Raw genomic sequence first — 24,015 nt, 5'->3', positions numbered from 1 at the left:
CTCTACCCCATCTTCCTTGCAGTTCAGTTGCTTGTATATTGCTTGTATATTGTTTTTGACCTAAAGAGCTACTTCTCCCCCTTTTCTGCCTCTCTGTCCTTCCTTAACATGTTATAGCTCCCATACAACGTACGATGGCAGCCCCAGGAGCTTAGGACCGCCATCATTTAAAGGGGCCGATGGCCCCAAGTAAGCCCTCCCCTCCCCCCCAAAAGTAATTAAACCCCCAGGGGTCTGCATAAACCCCTGTCCCATCCCCAACCTGCTGCCATCCCTGGAAGCAGCCCATTGTTAAATTATAATAAAAAATACTTTTTTAATATCTGTGCCAGTCCATGCCCCCAACCCCTCCCCTTCAACAAAAAATCTGGACCTTGGAGGCTGAGATACGGACTCCCCTTACTCACAAAACTAGCCTTGGTGGTCCAGTGGGGGCCCAGAGCACCCGCTAGGTTTCAGGCCTGGTGGCAGCCATTTTTCAAAATGATACCTCTCGTTCTTTGCTCTGGACTCCTACTGGATAACCATGACTACATTTCAAGTAACAGGGGTCTGGAGGGTGGGATAAGACAGTAGGGATGTGAATCGTTTTTCAACGATTAAAATTATCGTCCGATAATGTTAATATCATCTTAAATCATTATAGAACACGATACAATAGAAATTCTAACGATTTATCGTTAAAAATCGTTAAATCGTGTTAGTGCGCACTAACGGGAGTTAGTGCGCACTAACTGAAAATGATACAAATAAACACTTTCCAGGTCACTGAAGGTCAGTTAGGAATGAATATGTATTCCTATTGGCTGGCTGTGCTCTTATCTATTGATGTTACCAAGGTTAACACTGAGGTAATGGTTGGGGGGATGTGAAATGGAAATAGTTGGAAGCTTGACAAAAAAAGTAATGTGATGATCAGCACTCACGTGACTAGAACTTGTTTGTTTATTATTTTTGTTAGCAGGCACCTGAAATGCTAGTGCATGTTGAATTTGCCAATCACTGTGCATTTTAGAAAGGTGGTCCTGGCTGGAACTGTACACAGTTCAAATATATGTAATTGATTGTTGGTAAGTGTATTTTTTAAGTAGCCACACTGGCACCAGTATGTTTACTTTTCCTCCTACTTAACTCACTAGCTCAGCTTTGTAAGAAGGGCTTCTCAGCTTGTGTGTTGCTTTTGTTTGGTGTGAGGAGAGCAGAAACATCAGATCTTTATTCAATCTACTACAGTCATCTCTTACAGTGCCCTATCCCTATTAATACCAGGAATGTTGTGATCTTCCTGCACACACAGTGCCCTAACCCTGGCACCAGGGGTATTGTGATTTTCCTGCACACAGTGCCCTAACCCTGGCACCTGGGGTGTTGTGATCTTCCTGCACACACAGTGCCCTAACCCTGGCACCAGGGGTGTTGTGATCTTCCTGCACACACAGTGCCCTAACCCTGGCACCAGGGGTGTTGTGATCTTCCTGCACACACAGTGCCCTAACCCTGGCACCAGGGGTGTTGTGATTTTCCTGCACACAGTGCCCTAACCCTGGCACCAGGGGTGTTGTGATCTTCCTGCACACAGTGCCCTAACCCTATTAATACCAGGACTGTTGTGATCTTCCTGCACACAGTGCCCTAACCCTGGCACCAGGGGTGTTGTGATTTTCCTGCACACAGTGCCCTAACCCTGGCACCAGGGGTGTTGTGATCTTCCTGCACTCAGTGCCCTATCCCTATTAATACCAGGGGTGTTGTGATCTTCCTGCACACAGTGCCCTATCCCTATTAATACCAGGAGTGTTGTGATCTTCCTGCACACACAGTGCCCTAACCCTGGCACCAGGGGTGTTGTGATTTTCCTGCGCACAGTGCCCTAACCCTGGCACCAGGGGTGTTGTGATCTTCCTGCACACAGTGCCCTATCCCTATTAATAGCAGGAGTGTTGTGATCTTCCTGCACACACAGTGCCCTAACCCTGGCACCAGGGGTGTTGTGATTTTCCTGCACACAGTGCCCTAACCCTGGCACCAGGGGTGTTGTGATCTTCCTGCACACAGTGCCCTAACCCTATTAATACCAGGAGTGTTGTGATCTTCCTGCACACAGTGCCCTAACCCTGGCACCAGGGGTGTTGTGATCTTCCTGCACACAGTGCCCTAACCCTGGCACCAGGGGTGTTGTGATCTTCATGCGCACAGTGCCCTAACCCTATTAATACCAGGACTGTTGTGATCTTCCTGCACACAGTGCCCTAACCCTGGCACCAGGGGTGTTGTGATTTTCCTGCACACAGTGCCCTATCCCTATTAATACCAGGGGTGTTGTGATCTTCCTGGACACAGTGCCCTATCCCTATTAATACCAGGAGTGTTGTGATCTTCCTGCACACACAGTGCCCTAACCCTGGCACCAGGGGTGTTGTGATTTTCCTGCACACAGTGCCCGAACCCTGGCACCAGGGGTGTTCTGATCTTCCTGCACACACAGTGCCCTAACCCTGGCACCAGGGGTGTTGTGATTTTCCTGCACACAGTGCCCTAACCCTGGCACCAGGGGTGTTGTGATCTTCCTGCACACAGTGCCCTAACCCTATTAATACCAGGACTGTTGTGATCTTCCTGCACACAGTGCCCTAACCCTGGCACCAGGGGTGTTGTAATTTTCCTGCACACAGTGCCCTAACCCTGGCACCAGGGGTGTTGTGATCTTCCTGCACTCAGTGCCCTATCCCTATTAATACCAGGGGTGTTGTGATCTTCCTGCACACAGTGCCCTATCCCTATTAATACCAGGAGTGTTGTGATCTTCCTGCACACACAGTGCCCTAACCCTGGCACCAGGGGTGTTGTGATTTTCCTGCACACAGTGCCCTAACCTTGGCACCAGGGGTGTTGTGATCTTCCTGCACACAGTGCCCTATCCCTATTAATAGCAGGAGTGTTGTGATCTTCCTGCACACACAGTGCCCTAACCCTGGCACCAGGGGTGTTGTGATTTTCCTGCACACAGTGCCCTAACCCTGGCACCAGGGGTGTTGTGATCTTCCTGCACACAGTGCCCTAACCCTATTAATACCAGGAGTGTTGTGATCTTCCTGCACACAGTGCCCTAACCCTGGCACCAGGGGTGTTGTGATCTTCCTGCACACAGTGCCCTAACCCTGGCACCAGGAGTGTTGTGATCTTCCTGCACACAGTGCCCTAACCCTGGCACCAGGGGTGTTGTGATCTTCATGCACACAGTGCCCTAACCCTATTAATACCAGGACTGTTGTGATCTTCCTGCACACAGTGCCCTAACCCTGGCACCAGGGGTGTTGTGATTTTCCTGCACACAGTGCCCTATCCCTATTAATACCAGGGGTGTTGTGATCTTCCTGGACACAGTGCCCTATCCCTATTAATACCAGGAGTGTTGTGATCTTCCTGCACACACAGTGCCCTAACCCTGGCACCAGGGGTGTTGTGATTTTCCTGCACACAGTGCCCTAACCCTGGCACCAGGGGTGTTGTGATCTTCCTGCACACAGTGCCCTATCCCTATTAATACCAGGAGTGTTGTGATCTTCCTGCACACACAGTGTCCTAACCCTGGCACCAGGGGTGTTGTGATTTTCCGGCACACAGTGCCCTAACCCTGGCACCAGGGGTGTTGTGATCTTCCTGCACACAGTGTCCTAACCCTGATACCAGTCTGAGACAGCTCCCTCCCTGCATTACTAGTGAGAGGCTGGCTTCACAGACAGGGGGGAGCTGCCTGACCCTCACTCCTGACTTCCCCCATGTCCCAGCTAGTGAATGGTGTGTGGGTGAGGGGGGGGAGGATGGTGAAGTCTGAGACAGCTCCCTCCCTGCATTACTAGTGAGAGGCTGGCTTCACAGACAGGGGGGAGCTGCCTGACCCTCACTCCTGACTTCCCCCATGTCCCAGCTAGTGAATGGTGTGTGGGTGAAGGGGGGGGGAGGATGGTGAAGTCTGAGACAGCTCCCTCCCTGCATTACTAGTGAGAGGCTGGCTTCACAGACAGGGGGGAGCTGCCTGACCCTCACTCCTGACTTCCCCCATGTCCCAGCTAGTGAATGGTGTGTGGGTGAGGGGGGGGGAGGAGGATGGTGAAGTCTGAGACAGCTCCCTCCCTGCATTACTAGTGAGAGGCTGGCTTCACAGACAGGGGGGAGCTGCCTGACACTCACTCCTGACTTCCCCCATGTCCCAGCTAGTGAATGGTGTGTGGGTGAGGGGGGGGGGGGAGGATGGTGAAGTCTGAGACAGCTCCCTCCCTGCATTACTAGTGAGAGGCTGGCTTCACAGACAGGGGGGAGCTGCCTGACCCTCACTCCTGACTTCCCCCATGTCCCAGCTAGGGAATGGTGTGTGGGTGAGGGGGGGGAGGAGGATGGTGAAGTCTGAGACAGCTCCCTCCCTGCATTACTAGTGAGAGGCTGGCTTCACAGACAGGGGGGAGCTGCCTGACCCTCACTCCTGACTTCCCCCATGTCCCAGCTAGTGAATGGTGTGTGGGTGAGGGGGGGGGGAGGATGGTGAAGTCTGAGACAGCTCCCTCCCTGCATTACTAGTGAGAGGCTGGCTTCACAGACAGGGGGGAGCTGCCTGACCCTCACTCCTGACTTCCCCCATGTCCCAGCTAGTGAATGGTGTGTGGGTGAGGGGGGGGGGGGAGGATGGTGAAGTCTGAGACAGCTCCCTCCCTGCATTACTAGTGAGAGGCTGGCTTCACAGACAGGGGGGGAGCTGCCTGACCCTCACTCCTGACTTCCCCCCATGTCCCAGCTAGTGAATGGTGTGTGGGTGAGGGGGGGGGGAGGAGGATGGTGAAGTCTGAGACAGCTCCCTCCCTGCATTACTAGTGAGAGGCTGGCTTCACAGACAGGGTGGAGCTGCCTGACCCTCACTCCTCCGGGGTATTGTGATCTTCCTGCACACAGTGCCCTATTCCTGATACCAGGAGTGTTGTGATCTTCCTTCATGCAGTGCCCTATCCCTGATACCGGGATGTGTGCAAGAAGATCCCAACACCCCCGGTATCAGGAATAGGGCACTGTGTGCAGGAAGATCACAACACCCCTGGTGTCAGGGTTAGGGCACTGTGTGCAGGAAGATCACAACACTCCTGGTATTAATAGGGATAGGGCACTGTGTGCAGGAAGATCACAACACCCCTGGTGCCAGGGTTAGGGCACTGTGTGCAGGAAGATCACAACACTCCTGGTATTAATAGGGATAGGGCACTGTGTGCAGGAAGATCACAACACCCCTGGTGCCAGGGTTAGGGCACTGTGTGCAGGAAGATCACAACACTCCTGGTATTAACAGGGATAGGGCACTGTGTGCAGGAAGATCACAGCACCCCTGGTGCCAGGGTTAGGGCACTGTGTGCAGGAAGATCACAACACCCCTGGTGTCAGGGTTAGGGCACTGTGTGCAGGAAGATCACAACACTCCTGGTATTAATAGGGATAGGGCACTGTGTGCAGGAAGATCACAACAACCCTGGTGCCAGGGTTAGGGCACTGTGTGCAGGAAGATCACAACACTCCTGGTATTAATAGGGATAGGGCACTGTGCGCAGGAAGATCACAACACCCCTGGTGCCAGGGTTAGGGCACTGTGTGCAGGAAGATCACAACACTCCTGGTATTAATAGGGATAGGGCACTGTGCGCAGGAAGATCACAACACCCCTGGTGCCAGGGTTAGGGCACTGTGTGCAGGAAGATCACAACACTCCTGGTATTAATAGGGATAGGGCACTGTGCGCAGGAAGATCACAACACCCCTGGTGCCAGGGTTAGGGCACTGTGTGCAGGAAGATCACAACACTCCTGGTATTAATAGGGATAGGGCACTGTGTGCAGGAAGATCACAACACCCCTGGTGCCAGGGTTAGGGCACTGTGTGCAGGAAGATCACAACACTCCTGGTATTAATAGGGATAGGGCACTGTGTACATGAAGATCACAACACCCCTGGTGCCAGGGATAGGACACTGTGTGCAGGAAGATCACAACACCCCTGGTGTCAGGGTTAGGGCACTGTGTGCAGGAAGATCACAACACTCCTGGTATTAATAGGGATAGGGCACTGTGTGCAGGAAGATCACAACACCCCTGGTGCCAGGGTTAGGGCACTGTGTGCAGGAAGATCACAACATTCCTGGTATTAATAGGGATAGGGCACTGTGTGCAGGAAGATCACAACACCCCTGGTGCCAGGGTTAGGGCACTGTGTGCAGGAAGATCACAACACTCCTGGTATTAATAGGGATAGGGCACTGTGTGCAGGAAGATCACAACACCCCTGGTGCCAGGGTTAGGGCACTGTGTGCAGGAAGATCACAACACTCCTGGTATTAATAGGGATAGGGCACTGTGTGCAGGAAGATCACAATACCCCTGGTATCAGGGTTATGGCACAAGTTCTAGTCACATTGACTGATCACATTACTTGTTTTGTCAAGCTACCAACTGTTTCCATTTCCCATCCCCCATATACTGTCAGTGGGAAGCTTGGTAACATGAATAAATAAGAGGGCAGCCAATAGGAATACATATTCATTCCTAAACTGACCTTAACTGACCTGAAAAGTGTCAAATTGTATCATTTTCAGTTAGGGGTAGATTTTAAAAGAAGCGCGATCAGCCTACTTTTGCTTGCGCATCAGACTCAAGCAAAAGTACGCTGGATTTTAGTAGATACGCGCGGAGCCGCGCGTATCCACTAAAATCCTGGATCGGCGCGCGCAAGGCTATCGATTTTGTATAGCCTGCGCGCGCCGAGCCGCACTGCCTCCCCCCGTTCCCTCCAAGGCCGCTCCGAAATCGGAGCGGCCTCGGAGGGAACTTTCCTTTGCCCTCCCCTCACCTTACCCTCCCTTCCCCTACCTAACCCACCCACCCGGCCCTGTCTACACCCCCCCCTTACCTTTGTCGGGGGATTTACGCCTCCCGGAGGGAGACGTAAATCCCCGCGCGCCAGCGGGCCTGCTGCGCGCCGGGCCGCGACCTGGGGGTGGGTACGGAGGGCGCGGCCACGCCCCCGTACCGCCCCGGGCCGTAGCCATGCCCCCGTACCCGCCCCCAAAACGCTGCCGACACGCCCCCGAAACGCCGCGACGACCGGGCCCGCCCCCCGACACGCCCCCTCCGAAAACCCCGGGACGTACGCGAGTCCCGGGGTCTGCGCGCGCCGGTAGGCCTATGTAAAATAGGCTTACCGGCGCGCAGGGCCCTGCTCGCGTAAATCCGCCCGGTTTTGGGCGGATTTACGCGAGCAGGGCTCTGAAAATCCGCCCCTTAGTGTGCACTAACTCCCGTTAGTGCGCACTAACTCGAGTTAGTGCGCACTAATCGGAAAAAACGATTTTTAACGATTTTTTAACTAAAAAATCGTGCCTAACACGATTTTCTTGCCCTGCCACACGATTTCTATCGTTAAGACGATATGGAAAACGATTCACATCTCTATAAGACAGAGAGTGGCATTGGGTTCATTAGACTACCAGGGTGTTTTTTACATGGAAGGATGGGGATGGCGGGGTGGGGCAGGCCACTGGACCACAGGCTATTTTTTTCCTAAAGGGGGGGATTGGGGGAATGAGGAAGGGGGATCACAGCCTCCTGGGGTTGGAATTTCTTGTGATAGGGTGGAGCGGCACCATACTTTAAGTTTTTTTTTGTTTTTCTTTTTACAGTGAGTCACCTGCAAGGGCAGCAGGGAGGGGACAGGGTGTCTAAGCAGACCCCTGGATATTTTTACTACTTTGGGGGGGACCATATACTGGGCTGAGTGATCCCTTCAAGCAATGATGTTCACACAGTCCCAGGACCACCAACTTGTGTTGCTTGGGTGTCCTTTTGCTACCATGATGATTTTCACCATAGGAAAATACAGCTGGCCGTGGTATTTTCCTGCAGGAAAAAATATTGCGGGATTCGCTAAGCATCAGGGTGATTCACCATGCCGCTGGTTCATTTATCACAACTTGGTGAATCCCGCAGTGTTTTTCCCTCTGAGGAAAAATACCGTGGCTTAGTGAATGAGGTTGTCTATTTGTGCCCATGTGCTGAATTTCCAAGAAGGGGAAAAATATACAAAGAAAGCACAGATTTACCTCAAGCAATTGGTAGGCCTGAAATAAAACAAGTAGCTGCAGACTTTGGAAGCCATAATAAAGATTATCCTTTTTTCTAATGTCTAATTTTTTTTTTTCTCTCAGACTTGCCAGCTATACAGCACAAAGATTCTTCCATGCGTGTAGGGCTGCTCTGTCCAATCAATATATATATAAGCTTAACACAAAAACTTGAAATATATATAGCGGATGCAGTGAATTTTCTCTAGTCCACAGTCTATTGCACACTGTACACTGATCATTTTTCATCATTAGCTATTGTTGTCACCTACCATATGTGCTTTGATGAAGTGATGCAAGAAACAGGCTATAGAAATGTGATTACTCAACTAAAATACTCATGCCTATACTATATCCATTGATCTCATGAAACAGTAACAGAATTCTGACAGCTGACTGTGGCAGACCCCAAGGATTCTTACAGCTACTTATTTTCATCTGCCTGTGGAAGGACCTCCTTTTAACTGATCTTTAATAGTCCGTCGACAAACAGAGCAAGCTATAAATACACAATCAAGTGTTCCTATGTACACACTGCACTAAAAATGATCATGGAACACTAATGTATCAATTCTATGACAAGGCAGAAATATTTTTAATTAAATAGCTAATATAAACAAATTTCAAAGAATACAAAAAAAATTCATAAAAATCTTGATACAAAAAACTAAACACTTGCCATTTTATCAAAATGTATAACACTTGAGCATAGGTTTTTACAATCATATGACATCCATATTAAAGTCCATAGATGGAAGGTAAATGCCTCAGAATAAAACGATTGTCCAATCCAAAAGTTGAACAAGACTCAGAGAATGAAACTGAAAGTCTTCATATATCTTGAGCTGTGTTGACAACAGGAAGAGTTCCTCGTTCCCCGACATAGGACCTTTGTTTCACCAGTAATGGCTTCCTCACAAGATTCACATACAGAGTTGTGCTTGAAATTCATCTATTACCCCAGGATTTCTGTGGCCGACTCTTCGGTCAGCCACTAGATGGCTCTAGGTCCTTTACCATCAGGACTAGTAACAGCTTAGTGGGATTTTCCATTCTTTTTCAGTTTTTCCAGTGAGGTTGACCGTGATTGGTTATCCCTAGGGCATATGGTGGAGATAGCGGTATAAAGTACTTTGTCATTTTGAGTTGGCTCTTGAAAAGTAAGGAGCTGTTTTTCCTTTACTCTGCTGAGTTTGGGTCTTTTAACCCAGCTTGATCTTTTTGCCACATTCAGAGGAGATTTCTCTTCGGTATACTCTGTCTGAGAGAGTCTGCCTTATTTTTGGAAGAGAGATTTTTTGGAGATTTTGATCATGTTTTTGATAAGCTTTCTCATTCTGGGGAGTACCTTGTACCCTTTGAAAAATAGAACCCCCCCTCCATCCAGAGAGCAGGGCTGGAGACCTGTGAGCTGTGAGTTACCCCTCTGCTCCCTAGAGGAAGCAAGACTAGTGTCAGCATTACCCAGCATGGGATTTTTGGACTTAAAGCAATTTTATTAGTGTGAAGGTTTTTTTTTTCCCACCCCTCCTCACAACTTGGAGTAAGGAGATAGAGAACTTTGTTCAAGACTGGAAACATTTAATTCTCCGCCCCCCCCCCCCCCCCTCGAGAAGTCGCATAGAATTGAAATACGGAGCGGAACAAAATATCAAGATCTGGAGACTCCAGCCTGACTGTCCCTGAGGAAAGTTCCATATCGGAGAGAGACACACACACTCCATTACCTGGAACAGGAAGGATTCCTCCCCTCCCCCACCCCCAACAGCAAGAACTTCCCCCAGGAGCTGGAACGAGAGGGAATAGTATGGAAAGAGTGGCCCTGAAGAATAAATCCTTTTATGGCCCTAGGAGAAACAGTAAACCCTCCCCCCGTCAAAGGGTTACATTTTGTTTTGAGTTTCCCACTGTTGAGAGGAGGAGAAGGAAGGCTGAGATATAAACACTGCTGTTGAGAATGTGTAGTAACAGTGCTTCAGAATAAGAATATAATGCTAGGGTAATAGATGAATTTCAAATACACTTCTGTGTGTGAATCATCTGAATCCTCAGCATGATCATAACATAACCCTCCTGAGGAAGCCATTACCGGCGAAATGAAGTTCCTTAGTCGGGGAACGAAGAACCCTTCTGTTGTCAACGCAACTGACGATATATAGAGGTCCATATTCAAAATGCATTTAGGCAGATAACTTAATAGTTATCCGGCTATATGACTTACCCGGCTATATTCAGCATTTATTCAGCTGAATTCTAGACGGCTAATAAGTTAGGCAGCTAGAATTTAGCTGGATAAGTTAGGGGTGGTTCAGGGGCATAATTGGGAGGAGTTGAGTTAGCTGGTTAACTTAGCTGGCTAAGGCCTGGATTTTCTAAGGTCGCAGACCTTAGAAAACCCGGAGGTAGCGGGGGGCGGGCTTGCGAAAGCCGGCAGCCATCGCACCACTGCGGTGCGCTGGCTGCAGGCTTTCGCATCGAATAGCTACACCATAAAAGGTGTAGTTATTCGGCGCGAAATTGGCGGTGATAAGAGTCCTTACCTTTCGCCGCCAGCGATGTGTCCGCAGCGTCAGCCCCGGTGCCGCCCCGACTCCTCCTCTTCCGGGGCCGACTCCGCCCCCATTTAGTGATCGCACGCGAAAAGGGACTTTTCGCGTGCGATCACATTTGAAAATGACCCCCTAAGTCTGGTCGAGTCAAAGAGCTGTCTTTAAGTTAGCCGGCTGTATTCAGTAATGTGACTGCACTGTTGAATATGCCTCCAAAGTTAACCAGATAAGTTTATCCAACTATCTTTGCAATCTAGACTGTGTTTGAATATAGACCTCATAAAGACTTTTAGTTTAAATCAACTTTTGGATTGGACTATCATTTTATTCTGAGGCATTTACCTTCCATCTATGGACTTTAATAACGCTGTCATACACTTGTAAAACCTTTTCTCAGGTGTTATCATTTTAAATGTTGACATTGTGGCAACCATTGAATTTTTTTGTATCAAGATTTGTATGAATATATTTTTTATTCTGTGTATTTGTTTATATTAGCTATTTAAATATAAAAAAATTCTTTGTTAAAAAAATTTGGTCTTAGAATTTATACATTAGTGTTCCATAATAATTTAGTGCACTGTGTATGTACATATGTGTGTGTGTGTGTATGTGTGTATATATATGTGTGTGTAGCTCCTGTCCAGATCAGCTCTAGGACACATGGACTCACAGACCAGGCCCAGGTCCATGACTACATGGGGGGGGAGGGAAAGGGGGCAGAGGAAATCTCCTTTATGAGGCTCTTTGGGTTTTTTTCTGGCTGGGGCTATTCCAGGTTTGTTTCAAAAAGAACATTTCTTTTACTAGCACTGAAGATAGGCAAACACAAAGTCCATAAATACTAACACAGCAAGGAATAGTGTAAAGCCCAAAAAACAGCTTCTGTCTCTTTCAGAAATATCCAGTCTCTCTCAGTCAAGTCTGCTTCCTAGGGCAGGGACCCTTCCTCCTCTAGGACTTTCCCAAAATCTGTTCAGTAGGGTAGAGTTCCTTTTTTTTTCTCTCACTAACTTCTAGCACTGGGATGAGCTTCTGACTGAACTCCTGTGTCAGACAGAAACTCCACAAGACCTCTCTGGTGGGCAGTCTCCTTTTTCAAATAATCCCACCAAAGACCAGTCCCCCATCTGCACCCCTGACTGGACTTAGGTCACAGTTTAAAAATTAAATAAATCAAGCTCATTATTTATTCTGTGCTTGCAAAAGATTCTAGTGAGTGATTGTCCCTATCACAGCACTAAAACATCATTTGGACTAAGGCACTAAGCTGAAAGATTGGACTTTTTTTTTTTTTTTACAGGACCTGCTTACATGGTGCTAGTTTATGGAAAATAACGTTAATGCTTCATGTTCATTAATACTTACTGACATGACTGGAGGGTGGCCAATGTAACCCCAATATTTAAAAAAGGCTCCAGGGGCGATCCGGGTAACTATAGACCAGTGAGCCTGACTTCGGTGCCGGGAAAAATAGTGGAAACTATTCTCAAGATCGTAGAGCATATAGAAAGACATGATTTAATGGGACACAGTCAACATGGATTTACCCAAGAGAAGTCTTGCCTAACAAATCTGCTTCATTTTTTTGAAGGGGTTAATAAACATGTGGATAAAGGTGAACCGATAGATGTAGTGTATTTGGATTTTCAGAAGGCGTTTGACAAAGTCCCTCATGAGAGGCTTCTACGAAAACTAAAAAGTCATGGGATAGGAGACAATGTCCTTTCGTGGATTACAAACTGGTTAAAAGACAGGAAACAGAGAGTAGGATTAAATGGTCAATTTTCTTAGTGGAAAAGGGTAAACAGTGGAGTGCCTCAGGGATCTGTACTTGGACCGGTGCTTTTCAATATATATATAAATGATCTGGAAAGGAATACGACGAGTGAGGTTATCAAATTTGCGGATGATACAAAATTATTCAGAGTAGTTAAATCACAAGCAGACTGTGATACATTACAGGAGGACCTTGCAAGACTGGAAGATTGGGCATCCAAATGGCAGATGAAATTTAATGTGGACAAGTGCAAGGTGTTGCATATAGGGAAAAATAACCCTTACTGTAGTTACATGATGTTAGGTTCCATATTAGGAGCTACCACCCAGGAAAAAGATCTAGGCATCATAGTGGATAATACTTTAAAATTGTCAGCTCAGTGTGCTGCAGCAGTCAAAAAAGCAAATAGAATGTTAGGAATTATTAGGCAGGGAATGGTTAATAGAACGGAAAATGTCATAATGCCTCTGTATCGCTCCATGGTGAGACCGCACCTTCAATACTGTGTACAATTCTGGTCGCCGCACCTAAAAAAAGATATAGTTGCGATGGAGAAGGTACAGAGAAGGGCAACCAAAATGATAAAGGGGATGGAACAGCTCCCCTATGAGGAAAGGCTGAAGAGGTTAGGGCTGTTCAGCTTAGAGAAGAGACGGCTGAGGGGGGGATATGATAGAGGTCTTTAAGATCATGAGAGGTCTTGAACGAGTAGATGTGACTCGGTTATTTACACTTTCGAATAATAGAAGGACTAGGGGGCATTCCATGAAGTTAGCAAGTAGCGCATTTAAGACTAATCGGAGAAAATTCTTTTTCACTCAATGCACAATAAAGCTCTGGAATTTGTTGCCAGAGGAGGTGGTTAGTGCAGATAGTGTAGCTGGGTTCAAAGAAGGTTTGGATAAGTTCTTGGAGGAGAAGTCCATTAATGGCTATTAATTAAATTCTTCTTAGGGAATAGCCACTGCTATTAATTGCATCAGTAGCATGGGATCTTCTTAGTGTTTGGGTAATGGCCAGGTTCTTCTGGCCTGGTTTTGGCCTCTGTTGGAAACAGGATGCTGGGCTTGATGGACCCTTGGTCTGACCCAGCATGGTAATTTCTTATGTTCTTATGACTGCAGTCTCTGTTTTTTTAAGGAGGGGTGGAGGACAGTGAGTTCATCTACTCTCCTCTCCATTTCCCTAAAGGACGTGTTCTATCCAGCTACATCTGATCGTGATATTACCTGGAGAAATCTGCTAAGCCATTTCAGTTAACTGGTTTATGGGAAATGTCTGGATAGTGCAGCATCCGTTAAAAATGAAACGTATTTCAGTTCCCTCAAGATGTGAAGCCCAATAGTTGAATATAGGACATTTGGCAAGTTTGCATTAAAATTCATCAGATTTGCAATAGAAGTATAAATCTAATAAATAACTCTTGCTTGAACAACACAGGTGTTTTCCAGTAATCTTGTGTGAGATTTGTGTTTACGCCACAGCAAATCCTGATCAACCCTAGTAGCTGTGAGGCATATTTCTTCAGTTACTGAGAATGTCATAAGGCTTAGACTGTCAGAAATGTATTTCTTACTTTAGAGTTATGGAAAAATTAAATGTTTGTTCACCACTGCCATCAAAATTAATTTATTTTTACATCATTTTCATGCATTTACCAATGGCCCACACATTACTCCAGAAGTCCTCTCTGGAAAAGTCTGTTTTCATTGCTGAGTGTTTGCTGCCATCTATTGCTCCACTAGTATTTGTTCCTAAAAAAAAAAAACTTCTCAAGCAGTCTTATTTAATTGACCAAAATTAGTGAAACCTTGGGGTCTGTTAGAGATTTGTGGTGCAACAGAGAATGCCTTCTAGAGAAAAACAAACAAGACAGAGGCGTTATTTTTGCAAGAGCAGTCAAAACAGTACTGCTTTTACTAACAAGTTAAAACATAGGTATAAGCAGCCAGCAATCCAGCTCACAGAAAAGGAAGCAAGTAAGTATACATACAGAGCACTATGGAAGTCCTAATATTACAGAACACTTCAGTACTGGTTTACTCAATACAGCTGAGTGCAGTGATATGAAATGTGTTTCCAACAGAACTTGTCAGGCTCTTCTGTCACAACATAATTTATACTGCAGAGGTCGTATGTTCATGGGTTGATAAATTAGGGCTTTGTATTAGTGGCAGTGACATAGAGGGGGGAAGAAAGCTTGATGGGTAATTAATTATAGGATTCTTACATGATGGGAAGTTCACAGAATAGCATTGGACATGAATGATGACGACAGCAGGAAGGACATTACGCGTCACGTGCATGTTATAAAATACGATGTCCGTGCGCACGTGTGCCAGATTTTAACATCTGCACGCGCATGTATGGGCGTCTAATGGCGCTGTCTCGTCCTGCCCAGACCACGCCCCTAGCCCACCCATCTGCACGTAACGGGGGTTACACGTGTGGCCAGGCACTTTGTAAAATGCTCGCGGCGTGCGCAGGACCTGGCCACGTGCGTAACCCCCATTTTTTTTACGCATGCAGGCGTTTTGTTAGTTAAAAATGGTTGGAAACAACAAGATTGGTTGACTCACTTTTTGACATCTGCAAAGTATTAACTCTGCTCCTCCAACCCCAGAAAGAAAAATAGATCTATATTAAGGTTTATTATTATTTAATACCGTTGTCTCAGCAAGCCTTCACAGCGGTTTACATTTCAATAGATATACAGTAGGAAAATTACATTCAATCATAAAAGATAAAACAGCTAAATTTAAAAGAAAGAAATTACTAAACATGTTAGCTGTTAAAAGATATAAAAGATATAAAATATAGCTATAAATATTAATCCAATAAAACCTGTAAAAGACACTAAAAATCTATATACATTTCAGCATTACCTATAGATTAACAGGAAGCGACCTGTGCATAATAAACTTAAACACACGTTTGTTGCTCATTTTCGATGTATGCTGCATTGAACAACCATGTTTTAAGTTCTGCTTTGAATTTGCTTTTTTCTCGCTGTGTCCTTAATTGAACTGGTAATGAATTCCACAGTTTTGAGCTTGCAATAGATAACGCTCTTTCTCGAACTTGGCTGAGATGTGCTGATTTTATTGTAGGAATTGATAAAAGACCTTTGTCAGCTGATCTTAAATGTCTCTGTGGGGTATGCATTGGGGTATGCAATCCCTGTATTGTGGATGAGTCACCATTACTTTGCTAATTTAGATATGCTCATGTTGTCTTTGTAGGTTTCTTGAACAGCTTTGAAGAGTTACAAGCAGAGGAATGTGGTATCCTAAATGGTTGTGAAAATGGCCGTTGTGTGAGAGTGCAAGAAGGCTACACATGTGACTGCTTTGATGGCTATCACTTGGATATGGCCAAGATGACTTGTGTTGGTAAGAATTTGTCTATTTGTAGATTATTTCATTTTCATTTCATTTATTTTTTCATTTATTAAAATTTATTGATCGCCTAACACAAAGTAGGCCTAGGCGATGAACAAAATATACATACATAATAAAAACAATAATAAACACACACTTCAAACAAAAATTTAGTTTCACAGAAACTAAAAAAAAAAAAAATACTACCAAATAATGGTATATGTTTAGCTCATAGCAATTATTCTACTCACAATGTTCTCACTTTTTCTGATAACCATGATCTCACATTCTTTTCTCAGAAAACTAAATTAAACATACTTCAAGATGTTACAAATTGTGAGCAAGACGGGGTAAAACTCTTTAAATTGTAATTTAAATCTTTTAACATCATCCAAAGACCTCTTTTTCTAATAACCATGCTCTCACATTCTTTTCTCTGAAAACTGAATTTCCTCTTGCAGATATATTATTATTAGCACGAAAACAGAGAACATGACAACAGATAAAGACCATTCAGCCTATCCAGTCTGCTCTTCCATATTTTCTGCTCAGCTTTATATAGTACCTTCCACTCCCTCAGAGATCCTCTGTGCTTGACCCATGTCCTCTTGAATTCTGATGATATCCTTGTCTCCACCTTCACAGGGAGGCTGTTCCATGCTTTCAGCACCCTCTCTGTAAAGAAATATTTTCTTAGATCACTCCCAGTTCTGTCCCCTTTCACCCTCATCCCATGATCCCTGGGCGAAAGTTGTCTTTGGTGGCCCCTTTCCTTCTATTCTTACCATTTCTCACTCCCTCCCTGCCTCCATCCATTGTCTATCTTTCCCTCCAGTCATTCTCTCTCCTTTCTCCCTCCAATTTCTCTTCCCCTTCCCCTTCCTCCCTTCAAGCACCAGGCACATTCTCCTTTTCCCCACATCCCCTCCCTCCAGGTATTATATCCCCTTTCTCCCCACTCCCTCTAGGTATTCTCCCTACATATACAAATTCTGGAGTCACCTCAGTGAAAGTAATATAAACTCTCCACTACCAGGCACTTTGGAAATAACATAAAACCCTAGAAAATACACATTACAAACCTATAAGGTAAACTTGCCATACCAAAACAGCACCCATTACCAGGACTCAAACAGCAAATATTCTGCCTATGAAAGGCAACACTGAAAATATTACACTGTGCTCTAGAACACGAATGCATTTCCTACTGGGAAAACAGACTGATGGCCCTGATCATTTTTGGGTTTTGTTCTGTTTTTTTCTTTTCTGCTTTCAGTATGTTTTTCTTCTCCATTTTCCTTTTCCAAGGTCTTCTTTCCATTTCTGTTTCTTCTTTCTCCTGTTTGCTTCACTTCCTCCCTTACATCTGTCTGACATTGTTCATTTCCTTTCATCTCCTTTCTCTACCTCTCTTTTCACTGATAGGTAAATTTCACCCCCTCCTCCCTCTACAGTTCTCACTGTCCCAGTTTTTCACCTCCCTGTGTCTCCCATTGCCACTTTTTAGCCCTCTATATCCCACTCACCAATCTCCAAATATCTGGCTCCATAGTCCTTATCCCAGATCTGCTGCCTTCTTTCTAACTCTCTCATCTCCCAGCATAAGACCATTAGAAATGCTGTGCTTGGTCAGCCCAAATGTCCATCCAACCCAGCATCCTGTCTCCAACAGTATATAGAAACATAGAAACATAGAAATGACGGCAGAAGAAGACCAAACGGCCCATCCAGTCTGCCCAGCAAGCTTCACATTTTTTTCTCATACTTATCTGTTTCTCTTAGCTCTTTGGTTCTATTTCTCTTCCAGTACCCAATCCAGTTTCTCTTCCAGTACCCAATCCAAGTCACAAGTACCTCGTAGGATCTGATGTAGGTCCAATCCTTCTTGCCTATAACTAGGATAAGCAGTGGCTTCCCCAAGTCTACATGGCTAATAGTGGTTTATGGACTTTTCCTCGAAGAACTTATCCAAACTCTTTTTAAACCAAGTTACATTAACTGCTTTCATCATATCCTCTGAAAACAAATTCTACAGTTTTCAACTGTATACTGAGTGAAAAAATACTTCCTCTGATTTGTTTTAAAAATGCTACCAATTAGCTTTATGGCATGTCCCCTAGTCCTAATACTGTTGGAAAGGGTAAAAAAAACATTCTCTATTTGCCTATTCTATACCACTCATGATTTTTTTAGACCTCTATCTTATCTCCTCTCAGCTGTCTCTTCTCCAGGCTGAAGATTCCTACCCTGTTTAGTCTTTCCTCATAGGGAAGCCATTCCATCGCCTTTATCGTTTTTTTTTGCCCTTCTCTATTCCTTTTCAAGTTCTGCGATATCTTTTTTGAGATGGAGAGGCCAAAACTGCACACAGTACTCAAGATGCAGTTGCATCATGGATTGATACAGAGGTATTATAATATCATCTGTTTTGTTTTCCATTCCTTTCCTTATAATACCTAACATTCTATTTGATTTTCTGACCTCTGCTACATCCTGAACTGATGATTTCAAAGTAATGTCCACTATAACTCCAAGATCCTTTTCCTGGATTATTCTTTCCTATCTGCATCGCTTTGTATTTAATAATTTTAAATTTCATCTACCATTTAGACGTGCAATCCTCCAGTCTTCCAAGGTCCTCTTACAAATGTTCACATGTGACTTGTGATTTAAGTACTTTGAACAATTTTGTGTCATCTGCAAATTTGATAACCTCACTTATCATTCCCTTTTACAGATCATTTATAAATGTATTGAAAAACACTGGTCCGAGTACAGATTCCTGAGGTGCTCTATGATTTGCCTTCCTCCGAGGACAAGCAGGATGGCAGTCTTCACAATTATATGGGTGATGTCTTCTGACGAACCCGGCACAGAACTTTGATTTCAAAGATTCTAGAGCTTTTAGCATGCTCTACTGAGCATGTGCAGCTATAATCACCTCCCTGCTTCCCAGACAGAGCCCTTCAGTCTCTTTTTTTCCACAGAGCCTTATGACACAGTTCTTTGCTCTCTCCCTCACACCTACAGAAAGTTCTGGAGCTGCAGAAGCCATTTTTCTAGCAGGGCTCTGTGAATTTTGTTTTTTCCTTATGTACCTTTCAGTAGTTTATGTTTATTTTGATTTTTTTCCCCCATTTTTAAGGTTTCTGCTGCCAGTTGCATGGCGGACCTAGTACACAGTGTAGCCTGGAAGAGGCTGCTTCTTTTCCTCAATAAATAATACTACACCTTCTGCTTTTTCTTGTTGTCCTCTTCTTCAATGTATCTGGTTTTTGCTTTTGTCAGTGCCTCATGAGACGAATCTGGGTAGACCTCTAGCCTGGGGACTTGCCTGAGTTCCCATCCAAACAGGAGTTCATGAAGATTCATCCAACCACTGGGCATCAACAGAGGCCCAGACAGCTAAGGACTCCAGGACAGGAACATTCCTATGGGGAAGAGAGCTCATCTTCCCCGTGCTCCCGGGAACTATTCTCCATGGACTCAATTTAATCTTCATCTCTGGTACCCTGGATGACATAGTTTCGCCATCTTGTTTGTCAGCTTGCTCTGTCAGAGCAGTCTCCTTGGAAGAGAGGGTGAGCATGAGCCTGGGCAATCAGCTCTGCTGCTGCACCATTGGTGCCATGCCAGACATTGATCACCCGTGCACCTTCATGTGCCAAAGCACCAGTGGCCAGATGCTGGACGTGGAGCCCAGAAGCACTAGGGTCGCTAAGCATTGATGCCATCAACATGCCATTGAGTGCCTAGGACACCTTTGAGTGATGCAGGAACCATTGACTCTGTGGGTGTTGCCAATCATGCACCATGGCTCCTTTGAGCACTGTGGGCACCTTCACCCTCAAGTGCCACAGGCAAACACTGAACCTCATGGGCACCAGTGATATCATCAAATGCTATGTGCACTGCCAATGCCATAGGGCATCCTTGAGGCAATGGAGCACCACAGGTGCTGTTAAGGTCATCAGATGATGTTTGTGCCATGGGGGTCTGGTGTGTTGTCAATGCCGTTGAGCGCCATGAGCACCATGCTGCCAAAACCATTGGCACCGTGGAGTGCTAGGGGTAAGACATTCGCCCTGCTGGGTCAGACCGAGGGTCCATCGAGCCCGGCATCCCGTTTCCAACAGAGGCCAAAACCAGGCCACAGGAACCTGGCCATTACCCAAACGCTAAGAAGAACCCGTGCTACCGGTGCAGTGAATAGCGGTGGCTACTCCCTAAGAATAATCGATTCGTAGCCATTAATGGACTTCTCCTCCAAGAACTTATGCAAACCTTTTTTGAACCCAGCTACACTAAGTGCACTAACCACATCCTCTGGCAACAAATTCCAGAGCTTCATTGTGCGTCCAGTGAGAAAGAACATAGGAAATTTTGCCATGCTGGGTCAGACCAAGTCAGTGGCACTATTGAGGCCATGGATGCCGTCAGCACTATTGATGATGTGGCAGGCCCCAAGGGCACAAGTTCCATCATTGGACACAGTAAGTACCATAAGGGGCGTCAAATGTTGAACATCATTGGTGTATGTGCTATAGGTTGCTTTACAACAGCATTGGGCAATGCAGGCCAAGCGTGCCAATGCAGAGACCAGCAAGGGCTGCTGGTTGCCATCAGGTACCATCCAGTGCCCTTGCAAGCCTGGCACAATGGAATGCTGTGTAATACCGAATGCTGATGGGATCGGTGCCATTGCATACTGCACAACAGTCAGTTCCTTCGCAGTGCACCACCACAGGCACCAGCAGCATGGTTACCGATTCACATGATGACATGGAGCATGTCTGGGCATGGGCTGCATTGCCACTGTGGAACCAGGTCTGGCACTGTGAGAGCATATATGTGCCATGAATGGCAAAGTGGAGTACCACTGCACGGGTTTAAAGACACAGTAAATATGCCAGAGGACAGTAGGCAAAATCCAAAGCCCAATGATTAGATAAATTTATTGTGTATACAAAATTTATAAATATATAACATGCAGACTTGTGTGAAACATTTATGCATTTAGTGTCAATCCTAAAATCTAATCAATTAACCTTATTGATCACACATTCACACCTCATACATCCCATTCATTCCTAAAACCACAATGCATATACATAATATATAATATTATACATTCAAAAAAAGATCATTTAACATGTATCCAAAAATTCCCCCGTTAACATATGTCTAAACGCTCCATATTCCCCATTTAACATATGTCTAAATGCTCCGACGAGATTTCTCGTTTCGCCTGTACAAACAGGCTTCTTCAGGGAACCTCTATGTGTTACAAATCGGGGGCAATTATGTATAATTTATACAATTGTATTCATATTACAGATAATTCTTCTGCTGGTCATATTTCATAATGTAACCTCTGATTTCAACTCTTCTCCCAACCATATGCTCAACACGATGTTTTATGATTCTCCACTCCGTGCATATGTTTCTCACACAGCCATTGACTGCAATGTATTAAATTGAAATAACAAAAAATGTTTTAAATATCACAACACCACCATTGTTACATAGTAACCAGATGTACTTTTACCCACATTTATATGCTGATGTTTCCCACGTATCTACACCTTGAATAAACCACCGGTAACGCTTTAGCCATGCTCAAACAAATCTCCACGATGTGTGGCAGAACTTCATAGTCGCACTCATAGCATTTTTTAAAAGCTCTCTTTCCGAGTACGAACGGTGCCCAGGAAACCTATAACTTTCTCATTCTCATTCCAAAAGTTACCGTAATGTGGTCTACTCCTCTACTACTCCTCTACCACATTACGGTAACTTTTGGAATGAGAAAGTTGGTTATATTACAGCTTTAAGGTTCGGTGTTATACAAAGATGTAAACCGGTAAGAAGAGCTACATGGTTTATTAGAAGATTGTAACAACATTTTTGGTGCCATGGTTAAAGTTTGTTAATTTGTTGGATATGTTATAGGTTTCCTGGGCACCGTTCGTACTCGGAAAGAGAGCTTTTAAAAAATGCTATGAGTGCGACTATGAAGTTCTGCCACACATCGTGGAGATTTGTTTGAGCATGGCTAAAGCGTTACCGGTGGTTTATTCAAGGTGTAGATACGTGGGAAACATCAGCATATAAATGTGGGTAAAAGTACATCTGGTTACTATGTAACAATGGTGGTGTGATATTTAAAACATTTTTTGTTATTTCAATTTAATACATTGCAGTCAATGGCTGTGTGAGAAACATATGCACGGAGTGGAGAATCATAAAACATCGTGTTGAGCATATGGTTGGGAGAAGAGTTGAAATCAGAGGTTACATTATGAAATATGACCAGCAGAAGAATTATCTGTAATATGAATACAATTGTATAAATTATACATAATTGACCCCGATTTGTAACACATAGAGGTTCCCTGAAGAAGCCTGTTTGTACAGGCGAAACGAGAAATCTCGTCGGAGCATTTAGACATATGTTAAATGGGGAATATGGAGCGTTTAGACATATGTTAACGGGGGAATTTTTGGATACATGTTAAATGATCTTTTTTTGAATGTATAATATTATATATTATGTATATGCATTGTGGTTTTAGGAATGAATGGGATGTATGAGGTGTGAATGTGTGATCAATAAGGTTAATTGATTAGATTTTAGGATTGACACTAAATGCATAAATGTTTCACACAAGTCTGCATGTTATATATTTATAAATTTTGTATACACAATAAAATTATCTAATCATTGGGCTTTGGATTTTGCCTACTGTCCTCTGGCATATTTACTTTGTTCATATATCAGACAGAGGTATTGCACGCAAGTAATGTACCTGTTCGGGTTTAAAGACACTGCAGTCACAGTGGCATATGTGAATTAGGGAATTTGGGTGTGGAAAACATTCAGGCAGGCAAGTAGAATGGATGGTTCTTTTTGGGGGAAAACTTGCTTGAGACATCGTGATTACAGGAAAAAGCTCCAAAATAATCAACTTCTTTAGTCAAAGGAGGGAATCGGCTTTGTCGGAAATGGTTGTGTTTTCACATCTGTGGCCATGTCAGGGTCATCTTTATGTGTTTCCTCCATGGCCCATGATAGGCTGGGTAATTCAGAAGGTAGAGATGCACTGGGAGCAAGTTGTTCTGCTGGCTCTGGATTGGCCCAGGCATCCATGGAATGCCGATCTCACCAGGCTTAGATTGGAAGGTCCTCTGAGGATGGATCAGAGGCTGGTGATGTTAGAGGCTACTCTATATTGTAGAGTAGGAAGAAATCCACATCTTTGGCTTACATTCTAGACTGGAAGGTATTTGAGTTCTGGTGTCCGAAGGCTGGGGTTTCTCCCTTTATGGTTCTTTCCTTCTTACAGACTGGTCTTCAGAGATACTTAGCTGTAAATTCCCTAAAGATACAGGTAGCAACTAGAACAGTACCCCCCCCCCCCCCCCCCCCGCAAACCCCTACAATCTGGCTATGTTTTCATGTTATATGTCTACCATTGTGATACTTCCATTTAGTATGAATGTTTGTCCACCTTGTGACACTCATTATAATTATAAATGTTTTATCTGTAAACCGTTATGAACTAGTGATTCTCACATGGAATGATGGAATATAAAACATTTAAATAAATAGAGGGAAGTAGTGGCTATCTGTTCAGCATGGCAAATTTCGGAGTTGCAAGCTCTTTTATGTAGTGATCCATACCTGCAGTTTACAGATGGGGAGTATCCATTCAGACAATCCCGTCCTTCCTTTCAAAAGTAATCGTTCCATTTAGCTCCATCTAGCTTTTAGAAGGTGTGATTCAGCAGGAGCGTACAGGGCTTTACATGCCTTAGATGTGAAGAGAACTTTGCTCAGGTATTTCAAGGTCACATTCTTTTAGATAATCGAACCATTTGTTTCTTCACTTTGATGGTCGGAGAAGAGGAGGTGCGACCTCTAAGCCTACTATTGCCATATGGATTAAAGAGGCTATTGGTTCAGCTTAAATTTCTCAGGACTTGGTGGTTCTAAGGGGACTTCAAGCTCATTTTGTGAGGAGTCAGATGACTTCATGGGCAGAGCATCAGTCTGTGTCGCCTGTAGAGATTTGTAGGGTGGCCACATGAGCGTCCTTGCATACTTTCTCCAAGCATTACCGATTGGTTGCGAAGGCTAGAGAGCCATTCTCCTTT

The 24,015-nt window shown here is 44.9% G+C and overlaps 1 protein-coding gene across 7 annotated transcripts in view; it reads left to right on the top strand.

Moving 5' to 3' along the window:
* The window catches only part of LTBP1 (latent transforming growth factor beta binding protein 1), a 737,653-nt gene that overhangs the window by 709,454 nt on the left and 4,184 nt on the right, over nt 1-24,015 (top strand). For all 7 annotated transcript variants that reach the window (XM_029593891.1, XM_029593888.1, XM_029593890.1 and 4 more), the window contains one exon: nt 15,721-15,870. In XM_029593891.1, the coding sequence (XP_029449751.1) occupies nt 15,721-15,870 (150 nt within the window). The remainder of the gene's footprint in view (nt 1-15,720; nt 15,871-24,015) is intronic.

This window comes from Rhinatrema bivittatum, chromosome 3, assembly GCF_901001135.1.
Source record: "Rhinatrema bivittatum chromosome 3, aRhiBiv1.1, whole genome shotgun sequence".
NCBI classification, from domain to species: Eukaryota; Metazoa; Chordata; class Amphibia; order Gymnophiona; family Rhinatrematidae; genus Rhinatrema; species Rhinatrema bivittatum.
The sequence above is the reverse complement of the archived record's forward strand: the minus strand, read 5'-3'. Positions and strand labels throughout refer to the sequence as shown.